This window comes from Hirundo rustica, chromosome 25 (genome assembly GCF_015227805.2).
Source record: "Hirundo rustica isolate bHirRus1 chromosome 25, bHirRus1.pri.v3, whole genome shotgun sequence".
NCBI classification, from domain to species: Eukaryota; Metazoa; Chordata; class Aves; order Passeriformes; family Hirundinidae; genus Hirundo; species Hirundo rustica.
Genome location: NC_053474.1, coordinates 542,501 through 553,372, shown reverse-complemented (window position 1 = coordinate 553,372; position 10,872 = coordinate 542,501). Strand labels below are relative to the sequence as shown.

The following is a 10,872-nucleotide window of genomic DNA, read 5'->3' as shown; positions in this document are numbered from 1 at the left end:
TGCGGGCTCTGCCCAGGACATCCAGGGAAAAGCCAGGTGAATGAGGATTAGCACGTCCCGAGTTTGGAGCTGTGGCTCCATGAGCACCAAATCCCCAGATGGCCTTTGAAAAATGCCTCTGTCCAGGAGCTTCTTGGAATTTTTCACACACATTTTAATAACAGGTGATGCTCAGCATTCCAGCTGCTGGAGGAGGTTTACAAGCACTTGAGCACACAATGACGTTCACGTGAAGAAACAGAAGATTGAGCACAGAGGGGAGTGCAGGAGGAGCTGTTCTGAAACCTCCCCTCCCAGCCAGGACCTGCAGCAGCCCTGCCTCATGTTAAACCCTGCACAAGGGCAAGGAAAACTCACCAACCTCACACTTCACAGCGAACATCACAGCTACTGCACAAAAGAATTCAAAAGCGCCTTCCAGAGGAACCTCAGGCTTCAGAACTGAGCCCATTTCAGAAACACAGCTGCAGTTTTTACAAGAATTCCACAGCAGCTTCCAGTAATTAAAAGGGGGTTGGAACTGAAGGTTTGTAAGATCCCTTCCAACCCACTCTGAGATTCCATGATTATGGAAAGGCAGGGAGCCCCCAAGATTCCTCAGGCGAGCTCTCACTTCCCCAAGTTAATCAAACCTGCTGTCCATTTCTTGCAGGGCCTTGAAACACTTGACTTGCTCTGACCAGCAATTTTCCCAGCAAATATTGAGTTTGAGCTTCTCCATCCCCTCAGAGCGCTGCCCAGGTAAGGCTGTTTGACTCCTGCTTGGCAAGAACAGGAACATCACTAATTAAAGGGCTTTTCCTGCTCTGCCAGGCCAGTTAAAAGCCCCAATTTTTCCAGAGCCAGCACAGTGGATCAAATGCTTTCTCATCTCGGAGCAGTCATTAACCCTGCACAGAACAAAGCTGATTAGCAAATGTAAATGTCCAGATAAAAATAGCCAACCTCTGTTTAAATTTAGAAATTTATTTTGTTTAATCCACAAGCTTTATATAGCTTTAGTTAAAAAAACAAAAACAAAGAACAGTGAAAACATGACAATATCCAAAGTTCAGGTTCCTCTAAACTTTCAAAGAACACAGCTCTGAAAGTTGCTCAGACCATTCCGAAGAACCGTAACGAGACAAGATTTATGAATGGGGCAACGACAGCTCACAAACAAAATTTATGGAACTGAAGGAATTATATTTTTTTCTGGGACTGCTGATCATGGAAATTGCCCTTTAAAAAAAGAACATAAAAATACAAATGAAATTCCAGTGTTCCAAATCAACATGTTACATCAATATAAACCCACAGTGTCCTGGTAAACAACATGCTTTCATTTATGTACCACTCTAAATCGCTATTCTTGATTGGCTTTAATGGAGACTATACAGGCAACAGTAGAAAGCATTAAAATAGAGATGTACTTCCTTGAATTCTGCAGTGGTTTTACTCCTGGGCAAGCCTACAAACCACAAAGGTTAGTAGCATCATGTAAGTGACACAAAAGAAGTCAAATGAGACCCTCACAAATTCTGCTCAAGGCTGTTGGCTTTCAAAATGAGGGAACCGACGGTCATGTTTCAAACCTCCAAAACAAATTCCTACTGCTTCTAAAAAGTCTCACTCTAAATGAAATTATGCTGTCAATGAAAGAATGTCACTAGTACACTGTGGACACCTTTTGTAATGTAAATCCATGCCCTTTGTACATGGTGAACCTCAACCTAGCAATTATTACAACAAATGTTATATTCTAAAGCTCAAACACATTTAGCAATTTGAAATTGAATTCTGAGTACAAACCAAATAAAATGTACATTATATCAAAGGGTTGGCCTAGGAGGGGGGGGACACCTGCGCCTTCCTCATGGACCTCAGGGCCTTCTCCCGCAGGTGCTTTTCTAGGTCGTCCAGGTTGTCCTCGGGTTCGCTTTCTGTCTCCTTCAAACAAACACAAAGAATTGTTTCAAACAGCCCCGGCCCAGCCAGGCTGAGCCCTCCCAGCACCGAGACCCCCACGCGCAATGGCACACCCCGAGCCCTGCTTTGGAATCCAGCGCAGCAGCGCACACCCGCCCTGTCTGCCCACCTGGGCCCTTACAAAGTCCCAAATCCTCACCTTTTTGGGTTCTGTCTCTGCCTCCTGGTCTCCCTGTACTGAGGTGGTGTCTGGTGCAACCACAGCAGCAGCTGCTGCGGCCGCCGCCGCCTTCTCCTTCTTATGCTTTTTGTGTTTCTTGTGCTTTTTATCCTTTTTATGCTTCTTATCCTTCTTTTTCTTCTTCTTCTTGCCACCACCTTCTTGATCTGAATTCTGTAAGAAATAATTCAATAGACGTTACAACTCATCTTTAAGGCTTCAAACTCCCCTGGCAAAGAATGGAAGCGCCCTTGGGAAACACCTCAGAAGAGGTGAGGATACCAAACACTGTTGGAATACTCGGAGTTTGCACACAGGATACTGAACATAAATACTGAACATAAATAAGCCCCCCTCACTTTGCTGGCTATGAAACTCATGTACACTCATGAAACAGGACAGACTTTTCCCCAGGAGTGTGATTTTCTACAGAACACCATTATCTTCCACACTTGGAGATGATGAGTTGAAAAGTTTACATTACAAATTGTTTTTAGAAGTTGATAACTACGAAGAATGACCCCAAGCAGTTTCTCCCTGTGGATAACCCTGGGGCTGCTCAACAGCTCAGCGTGCCCGAGAAGCCAAAGCTTTATGAGCAAATACCCTGGCAGGTGATGGGCTCTGAGTCGGGCTCTTGGCCTTTTTTGCAGGTGACCAGTTTGCAGAAGGAGAGCGAGAGCGGGCAGGAGATGCAGGTCCTTGGTGCTTCTTGGGAGCTGTCTCAGGTGACCCTGACGCAGATCGGGACGAGGACACACGCCGGGGGCTGGGGGTGGAAGCCCTGGGGAACACCAGAGTCACAGTCAGAGGGGAGACACAAAACAAGGGAATACCAACGCAAGAGCCAAGTGAACACCTGTGCTGTAACTTGGTCAAGCTGCACTTTCCTTCTGAAAAAATTCAGCACCACACTTTTCACTGTCTGCTCAGAAAAGCAGCATCTCACTAAAGACAGAACTATTTACAATTTTAGCACTTTATCATGAATGGCCAATGTAATTATTCGTGCTGGTCCCCTTCCACAGTTAGGTTTAAAGACAAAGTCAGGTTTTCCTTAAAGCCAGCAATTAAAGGGAAGGATCTGGGGGGACCTCATGGCAGCATTGCAGGGTCTGATAGAGGGGGAGAGGGGCTTTTCACGCAGGCAGCACACGGGGGAACAGCGTCCCACTGCCAGAGGGCAGGGGTGGCACTGGATGTCCTTTAAGGTCCCTTCCCACCCAACCCATCCTGGGATTCTAGGATTCCTGAACTACTTTCACTGCATTACAACCCAACAACAACCCCTCACCAAACCCAAAGCAGACAGGACAGCTTTTTTTACTTTGTTTTCTTGGGTTCTGGTGTTCTGGACACCCTCCTGATGGGCCTGGTGCTGGGTGAGGGTGACTGTCTCCTCTGCGGCGACGCCGACGCTCCCCGGCGCGGCGGCGGAGGGCTGGAGGAGGGGTGGGAAGCTCGAGGCCGTGGTGAAGGTGAATGCCTTTTGTTTTGTGGTGGAGAACGTGTTTCCCTGTTGGATCTGCTGGGAGGAGACCCCTTCCTGTGCTTGGAAGATACGGAAGGGGAGCGCCGCTTAGCAGTAGGGGAGCTCCTCTGCTTTGGCGGTGGGGAGTGGGAGACTCTGCGCTTGGACTGGGGGGAAGGGGAGGCCCTTCTCTTGGGAGGGGGAGGAGGAGAAGCCGTTCTCCTCTTGGGAGGGGGAGATGGGGAGTATCGCCTCTGGATCGGGGGGGAGTATCTCCGTGGAGAGGGAGAACGTCTGCGCGGGGGCGGCGATGGAGACCTGCAAAGAGAGCAAATGTTCAGGGGCCTGTGGCAATCCGTCAGCAGCGCCCTGCAGTGCACCCAAAGAGGGGGAAAGGACGCTAGAGTTCTTTGAACTCCTCAAAATTTAAACTAGAATTCTTTAGAAGTTCTAAGAGTTTTATTTAAAACTCTTTAGAAGCTGTTACCCAGAAAGGTTGTGGCTGGCCCATCCTTGGAAGTGTTCCAGGCCAGGCTGGACAAAGCTCGGAGCAAGCTGGGCTAGCAGAACGTATCCCTGCCATGGCACTGGATGATCTCTAAGGACTCCCCCCCCAAACCATCTCATGGCTCTGCAGTTCCGATTCAGGATTTGCAGCAGCAGCCCGATGCCACGCAGGCCATGCACCCACCACACCCAAGCTCAGCAGCACAACGCAGCCCCTCGGGTTCCCAGAGAGAACTGGAGCAGGGCGCTGTTCCCCGGCCCAGAGCAGCAGGAGGTGCCCGGTGCGGTACCTTCGGCGAGGCGGGGACGGGGAGCGGCGGCGCCGGGGCGGCGGAGCCGGGGAAGGGGAGCGGCGCCGGCGCGCGGGGGGCGGCGAGGGGCTCCTCCTCCTCCTGCTGCAGAAAACAGGGACTGATCAGGACATTGGCAGCTGGGCCACGAGCTGCTGCGTGCTGTGTTCACTGCACAGCACCTGCTCCTGCATGCTCCTTAAAATGGAATTCTACCGGGAGCACTAATGGAACGAAATGTACTTAAATCTTTGTCTACTGTGAAACAGTGAGTGACTGTGACCCTGAGCCCACCACGGGTGTCTGACCGTGACCCTGAGCCCACCACATCAGCCAGGACACAATTCCACATCTGCACAACAGGATCCATCACCACCTTGTAGCCAGAGAAAGACCGAATGGTTTGAGTAAGTGATGGATCACGTGTTGATTTTGCCTTGGGTGGGGGTAATTTTCTTCACAGTGTGAAACTGTGCTCCATCTGAAATCCAAAATTATTTGTTTCTTGAAATGCAGTGAAGAAAACCAGAGCGGTCGCTAAACCGCAGCTCTCTGGATTGAAATTGTTCACCAAATGAGCCATTTTCTGCTTTGCAGGGTTTACAACAGACTTCTGGAAGGGGGAATTTTAATCCAACACATACTTGCGTAGAATTTTAAAGGAGAGGAATATTGGTAAAGTGAAACATTCCTTTTTTTAAAAAAAAGCAATTAAGATAAAATGACTGGATAAGGGAAAAATGAGAGCAATTAAAAAGCAAAGCAGCTTTTAAATGAAGTGAGATTTGATTTCAAATGTTAGGTATTGTTCTCCAAGACTGAGACACACTTTTATAGATTAGAGTTCGCTCCAAAATACAATGTTCTTTCAAGATCCAAAAAACCCCCAGCCTTCCAACACACTAACTGTCCTAATTAAACATGTATTTATGCAAGAGGCAGTACGTGAATTCAGTGCGCTGCAAAACAAGATCAAAGCCTTTGAATCCCAACCTGTTTTCCATGGAAATGTTTGACAGGATCCATAATTAGGAAGGTCTGCACTGGGGAGGGAGTCATCCTTATCCCCTACATCATGATGTGTGCTGTGAGTATCTGCTCACTAGGGTTTAATTACAGCTTGTTCAAGGGTCATTACACCCAATTAATAAACCCATCAAGCTTCCTGTACCTTTCTATACTCCTAGATCAACTCAGAGCAAAAAGTGTCACAAATAAAGTCACTGTTTTACTGATTGTCTACGTCCTGTAGTTCCAAGTATCTCATGAACTGAGGAATGAGAGTTTTGAGAACTCCAACCATCTCTGACCCAGATCAAGGTCTTAACTGCTTGTTGCAAGTGTGCAGGAGGGTTTGAGTCAGTGGCAGCAGGAACCCAACACTGCTCACCCAAAGATGGGTGTGTGGAGCGAGAAGCCCCTGAGGAACACAAGCGTTCAGCTGTTTTCAGGCATCAGTGAGATGTAACAACATCAAAATTATGGATGTCACAGGCTGATGTGAATTAATAAGGGGTGAGCAGTGAGGGACACAGAGCAGGTGCTGCTCTTTTTCTTTCTGCCAGTGAAATGGTTCCAGGTCCAACACATGAAGGAGCACATCAGTCTGAATTTCCCTCGCTGTGACTGTGCAACTCTAAAGGAGAAAGGATGGCAAATGCTTATCCATGCCAAAATAAATGACAGCCTGTTTAAGAGATGAATTTCTAACCAACCTTTTCATCACTGGGGATTGCCACCTCTTTTCCATCTGCATCCTGAGAGCAGTGGAGGGAAAACAAAACAAAACATCTATCTGCCACGGATCTGAGGCAAAAATGAACACTATCAAAGGTCACAGCAATTTTTACCAGATGAGCGTAATGGGAAGGAAATCTTGAAAGACTGGGCATGACTTGATGTGTGTTTGGTGAGAGTTGCAGAGACAGAGACATTCAGTAAGAGGAAGGGTGAGTTAAGCTCGAGCAGTTACCGAGGGGAGGATTCCTTCTGGCGCTTGCGGGGCGAGGGCGAGGGGCTGCGCGAGTGCGAGTGCCGGCGGCGCCTGCCCACCTCCCCGTTCTTCACGTTCGACCTCTTGGGCCTCTCCTCTTCTGAGGAAGATGAAGAACCAGAATCTGCAAACGTAGAACAATCACTCTCTGGAAAATGATCCTTGTGACACTGGTCACTAACGGGGTGATGCCACAGTTCAAACCTCCTCTCCCACCAAACAACAACCCCAAATTTAAAAGCAGATCATCTAAAGGTGTTGGTTGAACTGAAGTGATAAATCAACCTACTGGAAATGGTAACGATACTTGCAGTGATCTAACCGTCCCCATAAATTTGGCTAGACAGAGAATTTAGAAGGTAAACTGCAGTTGCTTTTTGAAACTATGTGGACAAAAATACCCAGGTGAATTTACTGATCTCAAGCATAACAGTCCAAAGTAAGGACAGATGATGTAACCCACAGCACACAATATTTGTGCCTGATGTTAAGAGTTCAGAAGCGTGACTTTTAAAGATAAAAACCCATTAACAAAAGGCGTAATAACCTTTAAAAGTCATACTTTCATTCTTCCTGAGCAGTAATTAAAGTGACCTCATTACGAGTAACAAATCTGTAATTAAGTTTACAATAGCACTGCAGAACACAGAGCAAATAGTTTTAATCTATATTTGAACTTAACTACTTCCTGCAAAAGTAAACTACAACCCAGTTTTAGGGAATTTCTGTGCTCCATACCAGATGAAGACTGTTGATTTTGCCTCCTGTACTGGCGCCTCTGTTGGACAGAATCTGCTGCAGCCATTTTGCCTCCTTTGTCTTCTTCTGAAAGGACACACAAGGACGGGGCACTTAAACCAGGGACACAGATTTGCCTTCTGCAGGCAGAAGCAAAGTTATGGACAGCAAACTGTCAGGTTCATCATCCCCACTCAAATCCCAGGATAACGTAAGGCTGAACACTTTGGCTGAACTTCTATTCTGTGCAATCTTGGACAGAACGAAGCAGTGCGAGTGCTCATCTTTCGAGTTCTGAAAACTCTTGCTTTCAATGCCAGGCCTCCAGGAGGGCTCAGCACTTCACTGCCCAAGTATTTCTGACTGCCCAAACCCCAGCCAGGCGCAGAGCTGAGAAGCCAGAGCCGTACCTGATTCTGACAATTCTGCTTTCCTGGGCTTGGGTGCTGGCGAAGGCGATTCTCTTTTCTCAGTGCTCTTATGTTTGGGTGCTACAAGACAAAGCAAACAGCTCAGCCGCGACTCCCGCCGCCCCTTCCCGCCACTCCATCCCCACGACAGGCCCGGGAGCCCTCGGAGGGAACGGGAGTCCCGGCGGGTCGCTCACCCGAAGCCCTGCCGGGCGAGACGGAGGCGCGGCTCTTGCGGGCGCGGTTGGACTGCTGCGGCGTGGGCGAGCGGCGCGGCTTGGCCGGGGGGCTGCCGGGGGGCGAGGGCCGGTGGCGGCGCCGCGGGGGGCTGGCAGAGGGGGACAGCCGGCGCGTTTTGCGCGGGGGGCTGGACGCGGGTCTCTTGGGAGGCTTCTTTGGTGGAGAGCGGGAGCGCGACGAGGACGAGGAGGAGCTGCTGCCGGACAGCGAGGCCGAGGAGCGCCTTCTCCTGCAAATCAGAGCCCACGTCAGGTCCTGCCCGGCCTGGGAACGTCTCAGCACAAAGAACAAAGAACTGCAGTCGTTTGCAAGCACGGACACCGAGCCACAGACAACAGCACTTCCCAAACAGGGCGGACAGCCTGCAACGCTCGGTTTGGAGAAGAGGAGGATAACGACCCATCTCTCACAGTTATTCTTAAACTACAACGGTCAGCTAAAAATTGTTAGTGTCACCTTCACTGGCTTTCTGTCCATCTACAGGCTACAGCTAAGCTTTGCCCCTGGAAACAATTAGTTTTGGTTGGGCTCTCTAACTTCTGGGTGGTTAAGAGAATTGTCTGTGTTAGCGCGTGTGACTTAATGATCTCCAGAGCAGGTCTGGGTAAGAGTTTAGTGTGCGAGGACACTAAAATGTTTTACACCAGGAGGTGAAAATTTCAGACAACTTAACGACTTAACAATTCAGAATCGATCTATCCATCCTCATGTTTTAGTCTTTCATCTTTACTTTGCAATTTTAAAGGTAGGGCCTCAGAATTCTGCGGCAAAATTTGTGGCAAGTTCTGTTGCAATTGTGTACCTGCAGAATCCACCTTTGGCTGCAGAATTCCTGAGAACCTGGAAAAAAGAAACCCTACCTTGAGTGAGATAAACATTTGCTGAAAGGGAGCTCTTGTACATCTTGCAACATACATGTTTGATACTTTTCACAGTTTTCCCAGTAACTGTGTGAAATGAACATATTGACAAACTCAGGAAATAGTCATCACCTTGTCACAGAAAGGAAGAGAAATGTTCCTTCCTCAAAGGAAGAGGATCAGAATCTGCTCTCTCCCCATGAAGATAAATGCCTCTTTTGACACTGCCATCATTTACTCTACAAGGCAGCTAAGAGCTTTGGTCTACAATTCTTATGCTGTGAAAAATGTGACTTTCAACACCAAAAGGTAAATCCTGAAGAATCTTAAGTAAGAGAATATGAAGAAGAAACATATCTCAAGTCCAAATTTAATTTTACGTGATAAAAATACGAGTGATAAATAAAAATTCCCAACCAGTAAAATTCAATTACTTGTTCTCACTTTTTTTTTCCCCCAGGCAGGAAAGAAAAGCACAAAGACTTAAGCAAAAAAGCCCTAAGAGATGTAATGTCAGTCTGTGCTGGGAGCTACCCAAAGCCATTTGAAGACGTCAAAAAGAAAAAAAGCTCTGAAACTGTCACTTTTCAAATAAAGTGGAATTCTCCTCACTATCCTAACTCAGAAGAAATCATTTCACAGCGGCAACTGTGTTCCCCCACAACACACTCAGGAGATGTGACACCGCAGTTTTTCCACCACTCTAATCAGTCACACTCCTGCCAGCGCTAAGGTGAGATGAACGAGTTTTGCTAACACAGCGAGGGTTCCCTTTAACTGTGCAGCTTCAGCACTTGCAGCTGTCTCAAAAAGCAGAGCTCTTACCGCCTCACGGGGGATCTGCTCCTCCTGTGCCTGGGTGGGGGAGGCATCCTCCGGGGCGGGCTCCTCCTGCGCGGGGACGGCCGGCGCCGCGGGCTGGGTCGCCTCCTAGGGGAGTAAGAGCTTCCAATGAAATTCCAATGAAAAGCAGCTATCTAACTTCCAGAGTCGAGGAAAGTTATCCTCGGGCACCGAGTGCAGGGCTGCCTTCCTCCAAGTGCATCGTATTAAGGCTTATTTAGGTGAGGATGCCAAACACACAGACACAATCAGGGCTTTGAAGTTTAACAACTTCTCTCTATTAAGTAGTAGAATAACGAAAAAAGGAAGTAAAGAAAGTATTTTACAGCATTTTCGGCATCAAACCCAAGTCCTAAAGAAAGGCTAAGCAATTCGCATTATCAATATTAAGCAGCCCAATTCCTTCTTGGGTCAGTGCTGCTCACTATGAGCATCTTCTCATAAATCAATACAAACAAACACTCCCAAACACATTCATGCACCAAATGCATCTTTCTCATTTGGCCCAAAATACGCACAGCTCAACACCTCTACAACATCACTAACAAGAACATTAAGTGGCATCTTCAGTAGGAAATGTTCTCAACCTTCACAATCAGCACCTGAAGCCCTACCTTGACCGTGATCTATGGCGCCTTCTGGGTCGAGAGTGAGATGGAGAACGGGACCGGGATCTTGACCTGGACTTGGATCGAGTTGGGGATCTCTGACGAGTCTTCTCCTTCTCCTTCTCTCTCTCCTTCTTTGAATTACGTTCTGGTGAAGTTTCCTTAGTCTCTGGTACAGGAGGTTCAGGTTTAGGAGCTTTTGGGATATCACTGTTAAAAATAAGGACTTCATTTGTAAGCACATACAAACCACAGCTTGCAGAGCAGCATTTTAGAAGCTGCCAAGATATTCCCCTACAACATTCTCCTGCCCATTCTCTGACCAACTGCTCCAGAACGGTGGAAAGAGTTAAAATGTGGTACAATGTTTCAAAAAGGAGAATAGGCAGCAACACAGAGGCCACATGGTGACAACCAGCTGGAAGTGTCAATGGTGAGCAGGACAAGGAAATCACAGTGGCAGCAGAGCACGCTGCCCTTAGAATTCTACACAGGACAAATTCTACAAAGAAACCCTACTGAAGATTACAAAATAAACACTCTGGCTGTTGCAGGCACAGGGAAGAGCAGGCATTGCCCAAGCCAAGCTCCAGTGAGGTATTAGGACAATAATTCCATTTTTTAAAGGGAACATACGGCTCTAGACACAGAGCTCTCACCTGTTTGAAGTTGCCTCTTGCACAAGAGTCTCCTTTGGTTTCACGGAGGGCTCTGGCTCAGGAGTGGCCTCTTTCTTCTCAGGGGCAGGGGTGGCACTGCGGCTCTTGGTGCGGTGGTGAGGGGA

At 47.9% G+C, this 10,872-nt stretch overlaps 1 protein-coding gene across 9 annotated transcripts in view; it reads right to left on the bottom strand.

Annotated features, from left to right (window-relative positions):
- Window positions 1-950: 950 nt before the first annotated feature.
- SRRM1 (serine and arginine repetitive matrix 1) overlaps window positions 951-10,872 on the bottom strand; it is a 13,934-nt gene continuing 4,012 nt past the window's right edge. For 4 of the 9 annotated variants that reach the window (XM_040086045.2, XM_040086042.2, XM_058423551.1 and 1 more), the window contains 13 exons: window positions 10,748-10,872; window positions 10,095-10,298; window positions 9,463-9,567; window positions 7,735-8,006; window positions 7,538-7,618; window positions 7,128-7,214; window positions 6,369-6,513; window positions 6,112-6,153; window positions 4,397-4,501; window positions 3,456-3,917; window positions 2,735-2,912; window positions 2,108-2,302; window positions 951-1,929 (listed from right to left, as the gene is read on the bottom strand). The exon at window positions 10,748-10,872 is cut by the window's right edge and continues 76 nt beyond it. In XM_040086045.2, the coding sequence (XP_039941979.1) occupies window positions 1,825-1,929; window positions 2,108-2,302; window positions 2,735-2,912; window positions 3,456-3,917; window positions 4,397-4,501; window positions 6,112-6,153; window positions 6,369-6,513; window positions 7,128-7,214; window positions 7,538-7,618; window positions 7,735-8,006; window positions 9,463-9,567; window positions 10,095-10,298; window positions 10,748-10,872 (2,106 nt within the window). In that variant the 3' untranslated portion in view covers window positions 951-1,824. The remainder of the gene's footprint in view (window positions 1,930-2,107; window positions 2,303-2,734; window positions 2,913-3,455; window positions 3,918-4,396; window positions 4,502-6,111; window positions 6,154-6,368; window positions 6,514-7,127; window positions 7,215-7,537; window positions 7,619-7,734; window positions 8,007-9,462; window positions 9,568-10,094; window positions 10,299-10,747) is intronic. The other 5 variants (XM_040086039.2, XM_040086038.2, XM_040086040.2 and 2 more) reach the window with 5 other exon arrangements.